This window comes from Falco biarmicus, chromosome 6 (assembly GCF_023638135.1).
Source record: "Falco biarmicus isolate bFalBia1 chromosome 6, bFalBia1.pri, whole genome shotgun sequence".
NCBI classification, from domain to species: domain Eukaryota; kingdom Metazoa; phylum Chordata; class Aves; order Falconiformes; family Falconidae; genus Falco; species Falco biarmicus.
This window is the reverse complement of record NC_079293.1, coordinates 54,722,514-54,745,900: the sequence shown is the minus strand read 5'-3', so window position 1 is coordinate 54,745,900 and position 23,387 is coordinate 54,722,514. Positions and strand designations below refer to the sequence as shown.

General features: G+C 42.0%; 1 protein-coding gene across 1 annotated transcript in view; it reads right to left on the bottom strand.

The window, feature by feature from the left end:
• Positions 1-17,508, bottom strand: part of MOXD1 (monooxygenase DBH like 1) — a 51,495-nt gene extending 33,987 nt beyond the window's left edge. Inside the window, exons 1-4 of the mRNA XM_056342824.1 lie at positions 17,130-17,508; positions 4,994-5,140; positions 3,347-3,514; positions 3,137-3,220 (exon numbers count right to left, since the gene is read on the bottom strand). Coding sequence (XP_056198799.1) covers positions 3,137-3,220; positions 3,347-3,514; positions 4,994-5,140; positions 17,130-17,396 — 666 coding nt within the window. The 5' untranslated portion in view covers positions 17,397-17,508. The remainder of the gene's footprint in view (positions 1-3,136; positions 3,221-3,346; positions 3,515-4,993; positions 5,141-17,129) is intronic.
• Positions 17,509-23,387: the final 5,879 nt, after the last annotated feature.

Below are 23,387 nucleotides of genomic sequence, written 5' to 3'. Positions count from 1 at the left end.
CTAGTTATTTCTTTATCTTGTGCTAACAGAAGAACCCAGACCTTGCAATCACTACCATTAAAAAAACCCTTTGATTCACTTCAAATCAAAAGCTTGCTCATGCAAGCAATCAGGTGGACGACTGTACGAAAGTGACCAGGAAGGCAAAGACAGCATATTGGGACATCTGCAAAAAATGTTTCTCATTGCCCAGAGAGTAATTCAATTATGGTGGGCTTTTTTTCCCATCAGAAGAAAAAGCATGGAAAAGAATGTGTTCTGGACATCCTCTCTATTCAGCATCAGAAAGTTTTTATTCGTACAAGCACCGGTCTGCTCCCATGGGCCATTGGCCTGTTTCCACCTGGGGATTTCTGTTGTGCTCCCTATGCACACCCTCCTGGTGATTTCACCTAAAGGGATTCACCTCACGAGTCCCACGTCTGCTCCATGGTAGTAACCACACGAAAGCAAGCAAGAATAACTTCAAGATTCACTTCAGAAGCATGCTTCTCATCCAAACTAAAACACTACTGTAGATGCACCCTAAGACCAAGCGCTATCACTTACCCAGCTGTTGCACCACTAGATTGTATATATGAAACTTATTTGTAAATGCTTTGAACATGTTCTGCCTGACAACGTATAGTTACACTTTTTTCAAAATAACTCATGGTCAATGGAAGTTAAAAAGTCCTTTTTAATTCAGAGTCTGGATTCACAATCTGGCATTCATTAACCAGAGGTGATTAAAACTCTTGGTCTCTACCTTTAATGATAGGTCTAATTTTTTCACAGTTTCCTTCATTAAAATACTATGCTTTCCTGATGAAATGGATATTTTAAAAAATACGTTATTATAAAATGCTCAGAGCAATTTTCAAGAAGACAGGAATAACAGAAAACAGCTGAACAGCATGAAAAAAATTCTTATTGTGGCTGTTGCACCTACTTGAGACTCCAGGTCACCAGCAGATTTACACATATGCACAGCTAAGCACACACTTCCATGGTGTTGATGGCACACATCATCCAACAAGAGCTTAACTGCACTTCAGTGCTCCACAAAATCATACAGGACAGAAATGGGCAAACACAGCTCACATGTACACTAGTTAAATAGAATGAATTATAGCAGAGATGAATTTGTACCATTTTCTAAATGCTTTTTTTTTTTCTGTCTGTAAAAGTGAGAAGCGTAGGTTTGTATGAAAATGGTGCTACAGAAGGCATCCAGAATCAATAATTACATAAGTATTTAACTAACAAACACAGACTTTGATCAGGCCAAGTAATTCATCTATCCTCCCCTTTGTGAAATTCAATCTTTGTTTGCATAGCTAATTTCCTCCTGAGTAGCCATAAGCCCCATCCTTTGTGTATCAGTAGGCTTCAGGCAATGTTTAATCAGTTTGCAAGAGTGCATAGATACAATTCCACAACAGCCCTCTATGTGTCATCTACAAAAGTCACATATATGAAAATATAAGTTGTGCTCCTAAAAAGAAATGTTAAAGAAGTGTTCCTCTTTCCGTAATCCTTTTTCTCTAAGTGTTTTTCAAGCAGCAGGATTAAATGTGTTTGCTTTTCTGAAGGTGGAAAATCACACTGAAGATTTTACTTTAATTTTTAACTTTATAAAAACCAAATAAATAGCTGATTTCAAAATATGATTCCTGAAATTGTAATGTTCATCATACATCATCATAAAAATAAAGAATACAAAACTATTCTGGAAAATTAGTCAGTGTATTTCTGAGCTAAAATCATGTTTTAGCTTCCACCAACCAAATTATTTTAAAAAATTAGTAACATATGTGCAGTCAGGAAAAATATTTAAAAAATAAATTCAGAAAATACAAATAGTAAATAGTTCCAGGGAACTTTTTTGCAAAACAGCATGTATCTATAGCTTGCACCAAACTTAACATGGAAAGCATGATTCTGATATTACCATTTTGAAGCTCTCTCACTTGAAAGCAGAAATCTGGGAGGCCTGACATATATACTACATTACAAGCAAATTCTGCTTTTCATACAGATCTGTGAAAGTAGCTGCCACAAATTTCTAATGTGATTAAATATCAAGTGCATGAAGGGAGAAATTTGGACCTTGCAATTCTTCATTCTGATAAAGTGTGGAAACCTATAATATTTCAGAGTAACTATAGGTATTTCTCAGACATACACCGGAGATCACGTTAAGTTCCCTGAGTTAATTTAAAATTTCAGTCTTACTGAACGCATTAGAGAAATCTGACTGACAATAATCCAAAAACTGGAAAAGAATTGTGTACCTAAAAGCATTCATGGGTTTAAAGAAAGATAAAAATGAAGGCCAGAGCTATCTCACTGTGCTATCTTAAGTGGTTTAACAATAATATTAAGTTGTTCTGTTAGGAGGTCTTCAGTATATTGCTCCTGGGAAGGAATGTGAGAACCATTTTTCCCGCAGCACTCTTAAGCATTCAGTTCCAAACTGAAAGAAAAGTTAGAATATGTGTTATAAGAAAACATGTTTATGCATGCGGGTTTTGAAATCACTTTGGATCCTGCTGAACCTTGTGGGGATGTTTACATGTTTTCATTAATTTTTAAATATACTACAATATCCATCTCTTATTTCATAATACTCAGCTTTTACACAGCCAAAGACAGCGGTGTCTGTGCCCGTGTGATGTTACGTGGCATAACTCCACTGTGGTCACAGCATGAGAGGTGACTGGAATCATTTAAGAACTTGGCCTTTCATTTGAACAAATTTCACCATTTAATTATTTTTTAATTTAAAATTACTCTCTGTTAAAAGAATTTCATTAAATTCCTATATAAAAGCAGAAACTTGATGGAACATGCTTTTAGACAATTTTACTTAGTCTTTGCCAGAAACGATTACAGACAGAAAGAATTTTCGATCTTATTTTCTTGGGAGAGCTTGTAGAGGCAAAAGGAGGGTCCTCTGTCACTGTGCGTGGTGACTGTCAGGGCACACCAGGATCAGGTCCTGGGTGCACATACACATACACCTGACATGTTTGTGAAGACAGAGAAAAGGTCTTCTTTTCACTCCAGTAAGTAGTGAAACAAATTTTGAGAGTGCAAGAACTGATTTGAAGCATCTGAGCTCCTCTAAATTTGCTCAGTTTGAATCACTCACCTTTGTCACATGATGTTTCTCATGTTGTACAGGAATCTTAAACATTTGGCACCAATATGTTGTATCTTTGTCTGGTACAGGCACCTGTCTTAATAAAAAGGGCAAGAACACAATATTATACAAGTCACATTACCCTGTTGCATAAGCCCAAAGCTTTGGCTACCACCTTATCCCCAGCTCCACATAAACCCAAACCCCGGAGTAACTTACGTCTTTGTTTGTCAAGTCAAAGTATGGCAAAGAGGCAGATAAGACTTCTTCTTTCTCAGGATTCAGTAGACGTAGACTCTTTGTACCACGATTAGACCCGTGGTAATTTTGACCTGCCTCTCCCATGTCTTTGTGGTGGTAGGCCCATATTACCCGCACTGTGCTCTCCTGAAAAAAAAAAACCCACACACAAGGAAAAAAAAAAAAGTACCCATCAGGAACAGGAACAATATCTTCAATATCTTCCTTACACAGTTTGCATAATTGCTATGATAGCTGTGATGTAGGTGTTCCTGTATTTGAACAACGACAAAGTTCAAAGAGGAGCAGTCATCTACTGACACATTTTTGCCTTAAAGTTAATAGTGTTTTACACTCATATGGTTCATTGGACATCACACATATGCAGAAGTTGAATCTCTCTCTGATAGATTCCTTCATTAACGTCATAAATTTAAATCATATCTGCAAATAGCAGAACAGACTCATAAAGAAGTAACCAACTAAATGCATGAATTATTTTTTTCTAGAGATGTCACTTATTTGGCCAGCAATTAGGTTTCCCACCAAAACATTTTCCAGGCTCAGATCTGTAAAAAAAAAAATGTGAATACCTTCTGTGAACTGCCATCCTTACATGCTAGGGAAGACAGACATTCAATTACAAAACAGATTTACATCTAAAAAATCGATCTACAGACACAGCACAGATCAATTCTCTGTAAAACATTCTCAGATTACAACAATCCCTTGAGATAAAGTACTCTAATAAATCTTCAAGTGTTCCAGAATGTTAAATTATACTGAGAATTTGGAGCAGGTGCGAAAACCATAGATCCATTGACTGCCCGGAAATCTGGCGGTTTATACAGCTGTGGTTTGCTTCCTGCATCTTTCAGCACCTCATGTTGCTATTATTGCATATATTGTAAAAACACAGAAAAACACAGAAAATGAAAATAGTGTTGAACTACTATAGCAATGCTTCCAAAATGGTTGGTAAACATGCCAAAGCATAGAAAGCTTAGCAAATGTCTCTAACCTGTCCGTCATTTCCAATACAGAAGTCATCAACTTTGTTAAGGTTATGCTTAGGGAACAGTACAGCAGTTCCTAGGGCAACAGAAGAATTTAACACTAAAAGTATTTTACCATGGAAAGCATTTGATCATAAAACTCTTCACCTTCTTAATTTTGAATAAAGAAATAAATATATACTTCAAATATAACTGCTCCAAACTTCTTTAAAAGTCTATCTTTAAGATCAGTACAAGTTAGTGTGAGACCTAAAAAGTGTTTCTCAAGTTGGCATCTCTTGAACGATTGTAACTGTCAGATATGGGACTTGGTGGCCCCGAGATACCAGTTTTAATCCTGTGTTCACTTGGTGTGTTAGAAATTAGAGAACTTAATGTATTAAAGCAGAAGGACAAAGGAGGCTGAAATCAAAATATAAGAGCTTAATAAAAATAGCACAAGTATTTTACCTGGTTGTTTTAAGTTGACCAAACAGATGTTTTAGGAAGTGAATTTCTCTAAAACTGTTCTTTTACTAAGATGACATTATAATAACCAGCTTCGTAACCACATATATATTTGGCCTGCATGAATTACTTCATCTCTCTGCATATAGGAGGAGCCTCTTACCGTTATGCTCTTGTCATTTGTGTCACAAGTATGCAGTTCTCTGCTAAAAGCCAATATTGTATGTGTGCTGTTTTCCATGGCATATTCCAGATGGTAATCCTGTTGAGGGTCCTTTTTTAGTACTCTGTTTTCATCTGCAAAATAATCCTGTTGAATTGAAAAGGTGGCCCATTATTAAAATCTAATATTACATTAAAAATGAAACTTGATTCCAATACTGAAGCCCCTTAAAACAAGTCTTTATCTAAAATGCTGAAGTATCAGAGTTTGGTATCAAATGATAAATCTGAGGCACCACCGAACTTTTTTTTCTATTAAAAATCTCCAAAAAAGCTAGTCTCCTTGATAAGCAGCATAAAGAGAGTATTATAATAATACGGTAGCCACTGTTAGAAAACCACAACAGCTACTCTTATTGTAGACCCCAAAAGATCAGTGTATGACATTTAAAGTGTTATGGAGAAACTGGTCAGATTAATTTCTACTGATGGGTGCTTAAGCTTAAAAATATCGAATATACTTCTGACAAGATAATTTTACTCTTTTTAAAAGGACTTGTGGTAAAGAATTTCATCTTTCTAAATGAAGAACAGTCTGTTATCTTAAACATACACAATATTAAGCGGGACTCTTGTTTTACTTTAGACTGGAAAAATATGCCAGGGACAGTCAAAGTCAACACAAAATAACAAACAGCAAAAGGTAGCAGAAAGAGAAACAGGGAAGTGCAGCTCCGGTCAAATTCATAGCAATTTTAATACCATGCTGCCTGTACATAACTGCAGAAGTAAAGACTGCATCCAATAAGCAAGAAGCCTAATATATCATAACTGGGATGTCATGAACTTTGGGAGAAATTACAGAAAGAACAAATTTCACTTACTGTTTGCATCAATGATATTATCATTCCCTCTTTTCCCAAGTTTTTCTTTGTTTTTTCTTCCCCACAAAAAGCAAACCTCTTGAATGAACACCAACTGGAATCAGAAACCCTACGGCTTAACTAGCAGAGAAAGCGCTGGGTTCATACAGAAGGTGCTGGGCTGGGGTTAGGTTGGGGTTCTGGCAGGGAGGGCTGTTTGGGAGAAGGATGCTCCCTGCCTGGGGTTCAGCAGGGGCACGGCACAATGGGGAAGTGGCTGCAGCCATGCCGGGTCATTAACCTCCTCACCCCGAATTCCTGCATCCCCGCACAGCTGGGACCAGGCCCTCCCTCTCCTCCCACCCTGGCCACCTGGAAAGGGCTGGCCGATGCCTCAGATGCACCTCCTCTGGTCACCCTCCTTCGAGTTTTAGGCTGTTTCTGCCCCGTTCGGCGTGGGGAGGGGGGCAAACAGACAGATCCATCTCCCATGCCCAACAGGCTACAGGCGGACACCATTAACTGTGCGGTGTCCTTCGCAAAATAACACCGCGCTGACTGCTCCTGAAAGGTGTTTACTTCTGGACCTGTTTGGACCGCCATCCACTTTTAGAGAGATTTGTAGCTTTCCCTTTTTATTAAAGTGGAGGTAACCAAGCTGAAAAATTGCCAGACATTATGTCCAAGTTTTTGATACTGGTGAAAGTAGCTGATACATTACTAATTCACCAAAGGATCATTTAGGAGCTGTGATCTGAAACTTAACTCCAGCCCTAGAAATCTCTGTGTGTGCAAGAGGCCACATGCACACTAGTCAGAGTTCACAAGGGGGTCTGCCTTTTACACATGTACAAACAACAGTATGCCCAAACCTTTCATTAAGGTATACTAATTTCGAAAAAAAAATATGTAAAATTTCCTCAGTCATGATGAAGTTTCAAGGAAGAAAAGGGTAAAAAACCAGCCATTTTTCATCAGTATGAAAATATTCAGATTTAAATTTGTCTTGCCAAAACTACTGAAACAGTTTGGATTTTTTCTTTTCTGGAACAAAACTAAAATTAAAAAACATTGAAAGGTACCAAAATGAGTTTCCATATTTTTTTTTCAGCACCTCTCATGACTACAAATGAATTGGTACATATGTGAAAGAATGCAGACATGGAAAAATAATCACCAAAAACAGCAAAAGAGGAGTCTGGGACCTGAAGCTCTATGCTGAAAGAAAGGGAACTGATGAGTTATGTTTGTTTAGAGAAAGAATTTGGGATTTGCTTTTCCAGAGGGAAATAACAGGCCTGTTCTGGGGTGGTAGTTGAACATGGGTACTTTATGGGCTCAAAATCCTCCACTTTGTAATAAAACCCTGTATCAGAGCTCGGAAAGAAGCAGTGTACTTCTATACACAACACCATCCCTGCTCTGAAAACACTCCTCTATGGAATCTCTGCTTCCATCTCAAAAATAGTAAGGGCTTGTCTGGACGAGAAATGGAACCTTGTGAACGTCAGCTTTTACTGAAGCATGATATCTTTGCTGAAATGTTACATTAAATTGGAGGAAGGCACCCTTTTATTTGATTACCCACACATTGAGTTATTGAGGAATACAAATTCAAGAACAGCTTTTCCTCATGTGAACAGTTGAAAGTCTTTGCCTGAAACCAGTGTGAAGGAAAGCTCAAAATTGTGAAGCAAAGTTAGGTGTGACAGTGAAATATATTTTGTTAGTGAACTTCGCCATTTCTTAACAAGTCTAGAGAACACAGCTGTAACAAAAAAAAACCCCACACCTCTTGTGATATAGCCCTGACTTCCACGAGCCTGCGGGGAGAATGCAAAAATAACTTTAAGAAGTTGTGTAATTAAGGTATTAGCTCAGATGTGCCTTAATAATGTGATTGTCAGTGTAATTATTTCACTTGCCTGGATGACAGTCAAAGACAGGTCACAACTGTGGCTCTGTGAGGGCTCGTTTTGAGGCTGCTGGGGAATGCTTCACGGAAGGTGGTCCCAAAGCCAAGGCCCCAGGAGGGGACCATGCTGCTCCCCACGGGAGGAGGGATGTGTTGGGAGAGCTGCCCTGCCTGCCTGTGCGCTCCTGCCTGCCCCGGCTGTCGAAGTTGAGCAGCAGCTCGCTCAGTGACTAACCTTAAATTATTTTGTGGGTAGATGTTAATCTGACCAACTAATGTTAATCTTTCCCATGTGAAAATTTCTGTGAATTAATTAATTCCTTGTCTCTACTTACTTTCTCTGCCTGATACAGGCCACCTTGAAACAGACCCTGAATATCAGGGTGCCGAGAATACCTGGGAAGCAAATTTATGTAGTGCCCAGGAAGGCAGAGATGTCCATTTATTCCCAACTACCACTCCACTAAGTGCATTGGGACTGCCCTAGAGGAATCAAGTGTGAGTACACTTGCCAGGAGCTATTTAGGAGTTAGTGAACAGCCTCTATTACTACTTTTATTTCCTTTGTTGAAAGTTATCCAGATGTTCATCACAAAAATAAAATCAAATAACGTAACAAAAAAAATTCTGAACAGCTTAAGATTTGATTGCTCAGCCTCTCACAGGAAAAGGGTTTGTTCACCAGTTGTAAAACAAAATACGGCCACACTGCCAAGGAAACATACTGATCTCTTTCTTTTCACAGAGAAGATTTTAAGTCCAGCTACACAGACTTTGCTCTATTTACTCATCAGAGCTAAAAGCCATTAAGACACATGTTTGTGTACAAAAGGTAACAAACAAAGGGACATTATAAAAAATGAAAACACACTGACAAACTGTGATGTCACATCCTTCTCAGCAGTATCTCGGAAAAGTAAGCAAAAGTTGGCTGTAGATATATCTATATAGATATACGTCTGTATCTTTATACATCTCCTATGCTTTCTTTCGTAGCAGAAAAATAGTAAATGAAAGTCCTGCCTCTATGGTACAAATGCAATAAAAATCACATCTGGACAGCCGACACTCCATTTAAGTCCTTGTGTGTAGTCAAAGGAGAAAGCTGCATACCTCTGAGGCCTTTGAAAAGTGACAGCACGGAGGGTGGATCCACCAGAGGCCAGAGAGGGGACACGAGGCATCCAGGCTTCAGCTGGACTGAGGATATCTAAATACGGTTTGAAAGCCTCTCAGGGCCAGACTGATGTAATACAGAACCCACCTAAATTCACAGGTTTCACTCATTTAATTCTGCAGAGAAAGGAGTGTGACATTTTCATCAGCAGAATTACAGTGCTTCGATATCTGTCACAGATGGTCTGAGACATGCCTTGTATTGGAACAGTTTATTCTTCCTATCAGGTAGGAAAACTCTCTAATGCGGTGACCTCTTTCACACAGATTTGGTTTTGCTACCCCATACAGTTATCTATAAAACCTGTCTTTTGTAGGATGGATTATACTGATACAAGTACCCTCAAATTTCATGGAGTCTCAGCAGAAATCCGCAATAACTATCAAGTCCTTAAAACTGAATTTCTGAAGCACTCACAGCACAAACTTCTCAACATGGATTTATGCACTTGCACCCAGATTCTTCAATTTCTTATACACACAGAAGTATATATAATACATTAAATGAAGGTAAAGTTTTAAAGTTTCACATCAACTTCACATCAGAAGCGTAAGCATTACAGAAAGAAAAGGGTAAAAAAACCATTTTGCTAGCATTAATATATATGTTAGTTATTTAAATAGCAAGTGTTTAAAACAAAGTTTCAGAAATTTTATCAGTCATGCTACATAATAACAAAGATGTTACTTTTATTTCAGAGTTTGCTTATGTAAACTGTTTACATGTGAAATGTTTAAAGTTTCTGTACTCCCTTTAATAATATTGCACAAAATGGCATTTTAAACTCTGGACTAAGTCACGCGATCAGTCAAGTAATTAGGAATCTCCTACCTTACATTACCTACAAGTTGAAGCAATATATGGAAAATGAAAAATCTTCCTGACAGTAAAAGTTATGTTCTTTTCCAGATGTGAAGCCAAACATGTTATACTGTTTTTCAGATCCCATTAACCACTCCCTTTCTTAAAAAAAATGTTTTGCAGCATATATGGTTTCTGATTGCTGATGATTGCTGTTCTACAAGCAGTCAGGGAGAATAATTTCTTAAGGATGTGAAAAGAGGCTCGTTTCTCCTTCGAGAATGTAAGCACAGCTGCAGAGGGAAGCCTGACCCCGAAAGCACCACCAGCTGTCATCACAGGCAGGAACAGGTGTTTATGGGACTCCCTCCCCAGATCTTTACAATGTACAAGATTGTTTTGTTTATGATATCCATTTCCCATCCTGAATTATATACAGCACCTTTCAACCTCAAGGAGCATAAAATAACTCTCAAATCCATCCCATCCAGCAATCGCCTTGCAGGCTTGGCTTGTAAGCAGCTCTGCTGCTGGGATTTATAGTCACCGCCCTTCTCTAACTGGGAGACCACTGCTATTTCAGCAGCAATTTTACACTGACAAGTGAGTAAAGGGACAAGCCAGGCATGGGAAATGATGGAAAAACAAGCTGTGCTGCAACTAGTCCTCACCAATGGTCAGTAGCCAACCCATGGAGTTTCAAACATCCCCAAACTACCAAACTGATGTAGAAGATGAGGGCTGAAGACGAGTCTGGCAAAAGGAACTGGGAAGCTGTAATTAAGATGAAAGGTGGCACAGGAGAGGCTCTATCTTAGTATAAATAGGATAGAGAAATTGCTATAGTACAACAAAACAACTGACCAAAACGCTTGTTTGAAATAGGCAACAAGCAATGCCTTTCCCAGTTTCCAAAAAAAACCCCAACTGTGGTTAACATTTCTCTTTTTTATTGTTGCATTCAGTTTAGATGGAATCCTGCTGCTCATGGTTCCAGCACACACTGGATATTACCACCAAAAAGGAGCTGGTTTTACATTGTATTTGGGAAGAAGCAAACAGGGCATGAGTTTACAAATAAGCAAACCAAACTTTGTGAAACCTCAAATAAATTTCAGCTTCAGTGTCAAGCAAAGATCTTACTCTGCTCTTAGGGAAAAGCTGAGCCCGCCCACAGAAAACTAACATGAAGCAGGAGTCTGAAAGCACCACTGCTCCATACAGAAACACCTTGAGAGCATTCTAGTTGACTGATCCAACCTTGAGATTGGCCCCAAGTGAAGAAATATCCATAAAAAAGGGTACAGCAACAGCAATCAAGCAGTTGCAAGAATTTCCTGACGTAACCGGGATTGGTAAATTCAGCTTCTGCACTATGAGCAGTCTGTTTGCAATTAATTTACTGATTTATGTTGGTTCTTTTTTACCTGCACAGCAGATTATCATGAAGCAATTCAGTCCTTGCTAGGAAGCCTGGGTCTCACTCACATGGGCAGTTGCGAGAAGCTGCGCACAATTCCTGGTACAATTTCAATTAAACTGGCTGAATGATACTGGAGTAAATGAGGATTATTTCCTTCAAGTGTACTACTAACTTTGACAAGGACAGAAAATTTTTACCTGTAACAAATAATTGTGAGTGTGTCTGCATTTTAAATGCCAGCATACATATATACACAAAGACACACATTTTCCACTTGTGTATTTACAGAAGCAGATGTATGTGAGTGTGCATGTACATAGATTTTCTTTGCAAAAAGAGGGTATGCATTTTTTACACATGAAACACAGTTATTTACTTAGAGACATGTCTTCCCTCATTCAAACTGTGTCATTTGAATACACTTCAGTGTATTCCTTATATTTAGTTAAATGCTGCCCAAGGCAGCTTCCCAGTAGCCTACAGCCAGCAGCGACACCCCTTGGTTTCTGTGGCATTCCTGGGCCATATAAAAATATCACTTTCCCCACACACAAATGAAAAACATCGAAATGTGGAGAGCTCTCTAACTTACCACACAAAGGTGTAAGAAGCACAAGCAGTTAGAAGTTGAAATACATCGCTTATCGGCGTGGATAATTTGACTTTGCAGCAGAGTCCCAAGCACCTATCCGAGTCTTTACATCAGGAACAAATGTTGATTTAAGAGGTTATATTCCAGCTATATCAGAAGCTATAAAGCTAGATTAAAGGCTGTCTTAACACAAATAGACTAGACAAAACATGTAGCAAAGTGTTTTAAGGGAAAGAAAAATCTGAAGTAGGAGATACTGCATGATCCAGCCTTCGAACTGCACTTTATCTCAAGGAGCATTCCTTACACAGGAGCCACATTTAACCTTGTTCTAATTACTTTAATTACTTCAATTATGAGAAAGTTTTAAATACACTCAAGGGATTTTCAACTATTAGTGATACTTGTTCCCAAAAATTCTGGTTTTGCCTTGGAAAATCTGCCTTCTTCCTTCTCCTAATTCTAAGATAATTGTTTATATTAAGAATTAAATCATTCCCCCATTATTGTAAGCCTCTGCATCACTTATGGTGGCTACATTTCCATCCTGCCCCAGGTACTTATTTTTGGGGAGCTGTAAGAAAATTTTGTTTTCTTGGTGTTTCCAAAATCCAAAGGAGAAGAAAAAATACCATAAAGAACAAAAAATTCTTGTGAAACAGCACCCCAAAGTCTGCAAAACACAAGAGCTACAGAATTCTTCTCATCTTTTGTTCACCAACTGTTGCTTCCCTGTCCTAACTATTGTACCTCTGAAAGGGAACTACAAAGCACCCAGCCAGTGGAGATGTACACTGGAGTGTCTCTTTATGCCCCACATCGAAGCCAAGAGGGACTCATTACTCATCTGGAGATTTTGCCCCAATGCCCAAAGGCATGAAATACCTCCAACAAAGCACCAACTGAGATATGTCAGTGTGGCACTCGCTTTGCATCTCTCTCTTGGTGCCTTTCAAGTTGTTTTCTAAACACTTCTTTTGTTGCTGTTGGCATGAGTGCACTTAAAAGCAGCATATAGTTAAGTACAGAGAATGCTCACTGTTTTCTGTCCTTTAAAATCTCTTCCAAGTACTTCCCTATGAGCAATTAAGCTAACTCTATGGGATACATTTGATAACAGATATTCTTTAGTTTGGGTGACAGTTAACAAGCAAGGCTGTAATGAATAATAAAGTACTTTTTAGTGACACACAGTCCCTATTCACCCTGAGCAGGGACTATTTTTGTGCAAGTTCAACAGAAGATTCTAACAATGCAACCCTCTTGTATAACTTGCACAAAATAGGCATTCATCAAGGAGGATTACTCTCCCCAAAATGGGGCTCTCAGCAGCTACGTGCTGTGGGTGGGGATGCACAATTCCAGACAGGGGTGGAGACCAAGGAAAAGGCATGGGTCTAGCATGAAAATGCATGCTGTGTCAATTCATAAGAACAAAAGAGATGCATTAAAAAAAAAAAAAAAAAAAGAAAAAAAGAAGAAAAAAATTAAAACTAAATGTAAAAGCTAAGGCTACCCCAAGAGCCTTTAGGAAGAGTAACACGTGCTGCAAGTGACCATGACAATATTTCAAGGTAACATTTTGCTAAGTATGAACTCTCCTTCCAAGTCCACCCCCTCCCTATAGAGACAAAGGCAGCTTCCAGCTTTTCAGCACCAGCCCCCATAGGTATCTTCTACTTGTTCTTGAACATGCTCACTCAACCCCACCCCACCCCCACCCCCCGTAATTTGCCACCCTGTCACCACAGGGCTCTCAGTAACATTGACAAATAATTTGTTCAATGGTCACCCTCTTTTTCTCCTTCTGCTTGGTAGAGGTGCCTTCCTCACAACAGCACAGTAAAGCTATGCAAATATGTATGCCATTCATACTATGTCCTCTGCATCCTCCCAAATTATGTTTAGGTTCCCATTCCAAATACCAAACTTCTGAAATGTCAGGATAGCAAATGTATAATTCTCCAATGATTTAAATGCTCTCCAAAAAACTACTGTGGTATACCACGAAGGTTTGTTCTTCTTTCATGACATCGTAATGCTTTTCACCTTGATACATTTAGGGACAACTAAACGTCAGGCTTTCAAATCATTTTAGCCTTTACTTATGCCAGCCACTCTTTTAGCTTAAATACAGCTCAAACATGGAAAAGCAAACCAAAACAAAAAACTCATTACACCCAAGTTCAGGATACACCTAAAACTGAGGAAGTAAAATCCGATCTTGGATATCCAGAACTTTGAGTCACCAGATTTTTTCAAGTCAAGCGCTGCCTGCTGATGGTGAGAGTAACATCTCCTTGCTCTGAGACGATGAAGAATAAATGCCAGAGGAAATGTTTTCTCTCTTTTCTGAAAATTGGCTGAAGTTTTCCTCTATATTGATACACAGGTCTCCCACAAACTACGGAGTATCTGCTTTTACCTTTACTGATGGCTATAGTCTAACTACATTTACTTGTTTTCTCCCAGAAGAGGACTCTTCCCTACAAGAACACTTTCTATTTTTAAAGGAGAGAAAATTTGGGGGTGGGGTGGGAGGCTGAATTCTCCCAGGAGACTAGCCGTTTCAGTGCCCACTTGAAAGACTATAAAGGTGTTTCAGAACATCTTCTGAAAATCATGCCACTAACAAGCACCTCAAAACTTTCAAAGAAACCAAAAAATGACCCTTCTAAGAGTTTAGACCACGATGCACATTTTCCGACTGATGATCATGGAATAAAAACATATTTCTAAAACCAAAAAGAAAAGTAGGTTCTTTCATTATAGGGTGTACATATTTTATAGAGTGCAGCTAGGCATAAAACCACATACTTTCAAGGGTACTATCTATGAAAAATTATTTTTCAGTAGTAAATAGCATAAATGATGGTGATATACACTTAACACAGAATGCATTTTTTAAATATTAACTGTGTTTGTGTGTCCAGTAGAGGGAAGAATTAGGTATTATTGAAATAGCATTCTAGAACAAGTTACTCATTCTATAGCAATCCCTGCTGACTGGCCAGAAAAAGGCCTTTTGACAAATTTTGTTTCTTCACCGTCCTTGTTTCTGGCCTTTCCTTGATGGTGCAAGTATGGAAATATTTTAACGGAGCGATGTTTTAAAAGACCACAGTCCAGTTTAAAATGCAACCTTGCTGCCTAGAACTGAAGAAGGAACTGGGATGGAGAAAACCTTACCTTGCAAGCAAGCTTAACAGAAGTGTTTCTTCTGTTCCTTACCTACGCAAAAGTGCAACAAAATAACTCATAGCGCTTAGCACAGCAGATGTTTGTGCCCTAAATGAGCATTTCAGGAAAATTCCAGGTGTTCTGTAACAGGGGGCACTTGCCTCTTCCATCTCAGTTCTATTTGTCATGGGATACCAGTGAACAAAATCTTTGGAAGGAAAAAGAAATTTGCATGGGGCTATTTTTAAAGGATCCTGAAAACCTGCAAGGGGTGTTGAAAAGAGCCACAAAAGTTCTTCAAGTGCTGGGGAAAATGTCCTGCAGTGGGATGCTTAAAGAGCTCGATCTATTTATTTTATGCAAAAGAAAACTGAGGAGTGACTTGACTGCAGCATATAAATAACTTAATGGAGGCAGGATGCAGGGGGAGTAGAGTTTTTAATATAGTAGGGAAAATACATAACTGGAACCTGAACCCAGACAAACTAATATTGTAAATCAGGAGTAGCACAGACTTACCACTGCCACAAGCTATCAAGGGAAGTGATGGATCCTCCCTCACTGGATGTCTTTACACTATGTTTGGATGTCTTTCTAAAAGGCGTGCTTTCCCCTAACAGGATCTATGAACTAACAAAGCACAAAGTTTGTGTTTATTTTAATGGTTAATAGATGTATCTTTTGAAGTATAAGTCTCCAGAAAGCCCAGCCTTCTGTGAGCTAAACGTTCATTGCTCAATGACCAGAATTGGGTGGGTTTATTATTAGTGTTTTATTTAGACTAAGTTTTTAAGAAAAAATATCTTAATTTTGAAATAAGGAGAGAAAAAAACCTAAAAATCATCAGTCTGAACTTAGATAAGACAAATATATGCCTAAACTTCGTATACCAAATTAATGGGGGGGTGGGGAAACAGCAGCGAGAGTATATTAAGCATTTAGATTTCTTATGGCAAGATGTTAATAAAAGTCTACATTCTAAAGAAAAAGCTCACAAAATTTAAGCAGCAGCTTCAAAGCTCAGCTAGCTCTAACATAAGGATGAAAAGATTTCTCTCAGACCATACTCTTAACAACTGGGTGTTAACTCTGCTCTCAAATTGCCTTCTAGAAGTTATTATTGAGGAATTGGGGGCAGTAAGATGTCACGCTGGGCTTGATTCCCCTTTCACCGACGCGTGGGACGAGCTGTCCCTGCTCCCCTGGCCCCAGAGCAACTCCTCTAGGCTGGATCTCAGGTCAGTGAGAGGGAACTGAAGGTGCGGGTCCCTTCCCCTCTCACGGCTCCCACCCCACCAGCCACCAATGCCTCTTGGAGGAGATGCTTTGCTGGGAGCACCAGCGGAGCTAACGTCCCACACTCCTGTTCCCAGCTGTAGCCCTGGCAATGTCTAGACAACTACAGAAACATACCTAGAAGATTATGCCAGTGCAGCTGAGCTCCTGTGAGGTTGCTTTACCGGACCAAGAAGTACCAGGAGTCCCTGGTTGATCTAAAGGACTCCGTAAGTGCTTTTCAATATCTGAGTCAAAACACCTCCAAGTGAGGAGAGGAGAAACACCAAGGACAGGAGCAGCACCGGCTGTGCCCCTGCAGATGAGAACACCAGCAGGCTGGGAAGCTGATGGGATCGTGCCCTTGTGGCTGTGGGATTACAAAGAGCAAGCTCAGGCGGCACCAGGGCGGCCAAGCTCCATCACCCGCGGGCAGGGCGAGGGGGAAGGTGCCGCACCTCGCGGGGGGACACTGCCATCCCTCCTCTCTCCTCGGCTCCGGGCTCGGCCGGCCGGCGGGGAGAGGGTGCCCAAGGAGAGAGAAAAGGGCTGTTGCATTTTCTGGATAAAGAGGAGGAAACCTGACACCTTTGACGAAACCCATGTAGAAGTTTAGAGGGAAGGTTGGCAGGGAGCGGATCGAAAAGGAGTAGCTCCTCCGGGGGCAGAGTTACGCGGAACAATAGGGATAACCAGAAAGCTGGAAGGAAGAAGCAGAGAGGTACGGAGATGAGGGGCGAGGAGGCTGCAAAAGAAAGAGGGGCAGGGGAAGAGGGGCGTCCCGAGAAAGAAACTGCGGGGGGAAGGTGGGCGGACAAAGGCGACCCGGGGCGCGGGAGCGGGATGCCGGGAGCGCTCTCCCCCGGCAGGGGCCGGCGGCTTGCGGGCGAGGGGAAGGAGCCGGGCCTTACCTGCAGGTAGGGCTGGCCCCTCTCCACGCCCCCCACCACGATGTCGGCCGAGGCCATGCCGCCGCTGGCCGAGAGCCCGAAGCCCACGTAGCCGCGGGTGCGCACCTCCAGGCGGAAGGCGAGGGCGCTGCCGCGGCGGCCCCAGCGCAGGCGGTAGGCGCCCGCGCCGTCCAGCACCGCGCTGTGCGGGTAGCTCCGCGGCGGCGGCCCGGCGGCGGCACACAGCAGCCCGCCCAGCACCAGCGCCCAGGGGCGCAGCCGCCGCATCCTCCCGCCGCGCACCGGCGGCCGCCTCTGCCTCAGCGTGTGCCCCGGCGCGCGTGTGTCCGGGCGCGCGTGTGCGTGTGCGTTGTGTGTGCGCGGGGAAGGGGGGCCGGGTGCCCCGGTCACCCCGCCCCCGCTGCGGGCGGCACCGTGCCGGCCGGCCCCGTCGGGGCAGCGCGCCCTCGGCAGCCGCTTTGTTCGCTCCCCGCCCCGGCCCGGCGCTGGCTGCCGCCCCCGGTTCCCCCGCGCCGCCCGCCGGGGCCCGGCCCCCGCCGCGCCGGCAGCACCTGCCGTGCCCTCGCCGCTGCTGCGGGCTCCCGCGGGAGCTTCGCGGGAGGCGATCGGCTCACGTTAACGAGCGAAAATCCTCCTCCCGACGGGGGCGGCGGAGAGGAGGCGGCGGACGGGGCTGCCCCGCTGCTCGCTGGGACCCCCCCGGCCCCGCGGGAGCTTTGACTCCGGTGGAAGAAGCGCGCGGGCGGGAGCCCGGCGGCGAGCGGGCGCTTTCCAGCTCCCCGCCGCTTCTGCACTTAGCGTGGGAGCACGGTGCCGGGAACGGAGGGCTGAGCAGGAGGTGCCCCCGTCGGGAGACTTATTTTTGCTCCGTAAGTGGAAAACGGAGGAGGACTCCCGGAGTGATTGGCACTGAGGCGCCCGCAAAAGCCCAGCTCAAAAGGCCACCCGCCTCCCCTGACGCTCCCGCGCCCGTCCCCGCTGCCGCCGTCGCTCGGGACGGCCCGGCCATGCGGTCCCCGACACACCCGCGAGAGAAGCTGCACCCCCTGCCCCTCCGCGCACCGCCCGCTCCTCCCCGCCATCTCGGTGGAAAAGTAAAGATCAGAAAGAGGGTCTGGAGCCTTGTTCCCCAGCCCCCTGCAGATCCGCCTGGAAAGAAAAAACAGCAAAGCCCCCAAACCGGGAAAGCCATGGTCCACCCAGGAGTGGTATCGACTCTTGAAAGCTCCAAGCAGTACGAAATCAGTTTCAAAACGAAGTTACGCTGTTTGAATTGTCTTTTGTTCATGTTTAAACAAAAGAGAAAGAGCCTGGCACTCAACCGAAATGAAACATTAATTCTATGAAAAGCGATCAAACTAGTACATAAGGGAAATCAGTAACACTTCCTTTTTAGCCTTTTGCATGAAAATATTTCACAAATATCACCACCTACTGTGATGTGAGGAATACATCAAACTACAGAACAACTTCTAGAAGAGAAAAATGCTTGAAAGTGATAAACACCAAATATTACTTTCACCTAAAACATTGTAAGACATGAAAGAAAAACAAGAATTAGGTACTGGTGAACTGAAAGCAATTTTTAAAGGGAATAGGTTGGTGTGACCTTTCTTCCAGTTATGGCAATAACTTCAAAGGTACAAACTCAGACAACTGGCAAAATAGGAGATGGTCAGTGTCTAGGTTCTCTTCTAAAAATCGCTGACACCTACAAGTGGATGTGGATTAATTTAAGGGGAAATTGCAAGTGCGCAATACATCTCAAGGCCAAAGGTGTGACCTCGGCACTCAGCTGGGGGGATGCACCCGTTGTTAGGACAGTTACAAAAAAGTATGTTTATGTTTTCTGCGGTCAGGGGCAAGGAAGGAATGAAGGACATTTCATAAAATTAGGGTTTTTTCTTAATTTTCTTGTAAGACTATGTACTACGTTCTTACATAACAGAAAGGCGAAGATGAAGTCTCAATCATGTGGACGTGACAAGCTCACACAAATTCACTCTCAGAAACAATGACTGAATTATGTATCTGGTGGGAGAATTGCTGTCTTTCAACCACAGAAGTGGTCGCTGAAGTCTAACTAGTCCTTCCTATAGCAGGCATTGTGTAAGAGTTTGTACAAAATAATGGAAAATGCTCACTTTAAAGCACTCCATCATGTCTCCATTTGGTAAGGATGGTACCAGTGATGTTTTAGAAGCCTGTACGCAACACGGGATATTGCTATATTAGGAAAGGGTGATGGAACGTCCCATACAGCACACTATGCTGTACAGCACAGCAAACAGAAATAGGGTTCCCCAGCCCGGCTGGGTGCCGGTGCTGTGAGGGAAGCAGAGCTGGAGGTAGGTGTGCACCACAGAGGCTGTTGTCAGTAAGTGCTGTGCTCTTCCCGGTAGAAAAGCCAAAATCTTGGCCTCTGCTCCACTCCCACACCCCCACCTCCACCCAACTCCCCACTCCTCTTACAGCAAACAGGCACAGACAGAAATCTGAAAAACAGGCTCCAATGAACTTGAACTTGGGGTCAGCTGAGATCATTCCAGTCATTCAGCCAAAAGCCAAAGCAGCAGGATCATCTAGCGACTTGGACAAACTGCAGTATCCCAGACAAGACAAGCCGGAGGCTCCTTACAGTGAGTCTGGTAAAAGTAGTAACACTCACAGGGAATGGCCTGGTGTTTCTGGCAAGCTGCAGGGGCCAGCCCCCGCACAGCCTGGCATGCGACTGTCCTGTGCTGTCAGAGCCTGTGGCTGGGGCATCCCTATTCTGTGGCTCTGGAGCTAACCCCAGATTGCTTCCAGGCTTTTTTTTTTTTTCTTTTTTTCTTTTTTTTTTTTTTTTTCATAGAAAAATGACATTTTGGAGGCTGAGAGCTGGAATGGAAACAATACTCAAGTTCTTGAAATCTCCCATGGGATTCAATGATCTTCCCTCTGCACAGCTCGAGGGTCAGTCTGCTGCTTCTCAGCAGCTCTGAAGCCCTTATTCCCAAAGCCCCGTGACCCTTTACCAAAACCTGAGGGTACTGGTAATGTGTCTTCCAGCAGTGGAACCACATTCAGCAGCACTGCTCACCCCAGCAGGCTGGCCACGTTTAGACTAGTAAAAGTGCAGGAACAGCAGCCCTGTTGCTTTCCAATCTCCAGCAGATATTTTTCCATTAAAACAAATCATCCAAATGGTTTTGCAGAGCTGCACACTTGATCTACAAATACTGTGACAAAACCAACCTTTTTCAACTTGCTGCTATTTATAATTCCAAGAACAATACACAACTAAGAAAACTTTCTTAGTAGAGTAAGAAGAGACACTTTGTGGGCAGAGTAGTACAATTCCCAAAACTCACATTAAGAGACTTTGGTGACTTCACTGAAATTTTTTTGCATCATTAAGAGACCAAACATATGAAGAAACCACAATCTAAATCCGAGCCTTGGTTTAGAAGTAGTGCTGCTGGCAGGAACACAGGCCGACATCAGATTACTGCCTTCTCCTGGGTGAACCCAATCCTGCTGCTTCTCTTCTCAAGGCAGGCAGTCCCTAACCAAGCACAGAAAGATTCAGCAAGTGGTTGTTGGGGTTTTTTTAATCTCTTACTACCAATACTGAAGATGATCTTCCCAATTGCTCTCTCACACCATTGCACAATATGGTTTGTATACTAAAATACTGATTAAAAAATGGCACCTTCTTATTTATACCACAAATATTTGAGGACAAAAGCAAAAGATGTATAAAGCATTAAAAACTTACTAAAAACATAGACATATTTTGATACAAACCAGCGTGCTTTGCTGTAGGAGGCACTCCACCCACCAACTTCCTAAAATGTCAGGAAAGAAAGAACATGACACAGCTGAAACAACAACCTGTAACTATCTGGAAGAAATCTGGCCCTCAGCTGGTGAGCTAATTAAGCTGTGTAAGAAACAAATCTTAAAAATCACGTGGAGCCAACAGTGACACTGGGCTTCATACAGAGCAACAACATGACTGTCTCTGTCAGAAACACTGCTTACCTAAAAAACACTGCTGCACCAAACACCCCTTGTCTAATTAGTATAGAAACATTTGCAGCTATCTGCATAAGGAGTTTCTCAGGTCCTGCAAGAAATGCTTGCAAATGCATTATATACGTGTGGCACCAAGCACCAGTGAGTAATGCTGTCAAGAACAGTACATAGCAATTACCATTAAAAAAAAAAAACAAACCAACCCTGCTATGAAATCCATGCAAAAAGGATTTGAACTGTGTATGCCCTATGTGACAGATAGATGGGCAGACAGGTAGAATTGTAATTCCATGTGTATTAACTTAGTAAAGATAAAGATGAAGTAACTATTTTAAAATGGTGCTTACACTTAAAAGTACATCTGTTGAAAGGTATTCCTCTTCAAGAAACGTCAGTGCCAGAACAGATACACTCAGTGAAAGCTAAAAAAAATAATTGTAATCAGTTTAAATTCAAATGAAAGGAAACGGAATCTTCCCCACACCTGAGAAGAAACAACTGTCTAGAAATGTCCTTGCTGAGATATCCCCCGGTGGCACTTGCTGTGAGTCAGCTCTCAGCATTACACTGACAACTAAGTGCCTCCTTTCGCAGAGGTACTCATAGAAGAAGGGGAAAGACAACAACCGCAACCAAGAGAAATGAGAGCCTCTCTGCTGTAAAGCCTGTCGGCTTTTCCAACTGGTCTAATAAAACTCTTGCCCTCCAATTTTCTCTCCCAAGGGAAGTAAGAAGTTTTTATGAACTTCAGTCAAGGTATTTGGAAATTTGGCAACATCTGCAGAAACCAGCCTGCCAGTGTGGAAAAGAAAGCTAAATCATTCTGCTAGTGCCCCAAGCACAGGATTGGGGAAATAATTTTTTTCTTACACTGATTTTATTTTTCTGTCCTCAGGCAAGTCATTTAAAACATCAACCAACATCAACTCATCATAAGAACAGCTGAAAGCATACTACTCTATTTATACTAGTTTGAGATTAACTGAGTGTTTAAAACGTAGTTTGTAGGTAGCACAGGACACATCCAAAACTATCTTAACTTGAGCCAAAGTCAGGCTGCTTCAAGAATGGAAGAGTGGAAATGGCCCACCTCTGTACTCACTGCTCCCAAACATTGCTTCCAGCTCCAGTGATTAACGTATATTACTTCATAAGAAGAATTTGTATCTCCTTGGTATGCCAGCTTGAAAGCAAAATCAACTGTGTCTTCCTCTCTACTAACCCCAGCAAAAGAAAAGAAAAATGCAAAACAAGCACATAAAATGCATAGAAAGAGAATTAAGAATACTTATAAAATCCTTTGGGCAGTTACTCTGTTTACCGTGATCAATTACATTGTTTGCATTTTCCAGTTTACAATGTAAAAATAATGTTCGAGTATTTGGGAAATGGGGTGGAAAAAAGACAAGGGGAAAAATAAAACTTTAAAAACCAAAAGATTGAATGATATGCAAATTCCAGAAAAAATACATACTGAAATGCTGGAGAGCTTGTATCCCCACTTTGACTGATATCTTGCTTTCAGAGGGTTTCCATTTTCAGAAGATGTGATGGAGCCATATGCTTCCCCACTCAGAGCTGGTCAACGCCTTTGATATCTTTTCAGAAAAACACAGGAGTGCGTAAGAATGGTAAATACACAGCTTCTGGTACGTTTGCATGGCTGTGTTGCTGTTCTCCTAAGTGCAGCCTCAATAAACGCCAATAAATAAGCACGATGCTCTGTTCTCCCACCTTACTTGAGTAGGTTAAGGCAAAGTAGTTGTTCCCAACTTGAAGGCTTTTTTCTCTAAGTTAAATACTTTAAGCAAATGTTTAAGAGTAGCTAGATCATCATGTGCGCCCAAGGAAATGTTTGGCACTGGCAAAAGCACAGGTGGAACATTTCCACCTTCCTCTTGTTGAAGCAACCTTGGCTTTGGATCAAGACAGAAGAGTTTTCTGGCTCCTCTTACTTGTGCTGGTAGTAATGTTTCCTAGGAGCCCATCCTGCTGGCTCAGCATTTCAGAGACAACGTCAAGTTCAACCCACAAACCCTCCTGCTCTCACTCCCCCATCTACATTGAACACAAACAGGATTGTCAGCAAAGCTGGGTTTATCCTGCATATGTATTCTCCCACTGTAACAGGCTTCCAGCTGGATGTGCAAGCTACTTCTCTTGCCATCTGTATCACGTAGATGTCAAAATCTGGATTTTTGTAGGACATTCCAATGGGGGATAGAAATCATTAACTTA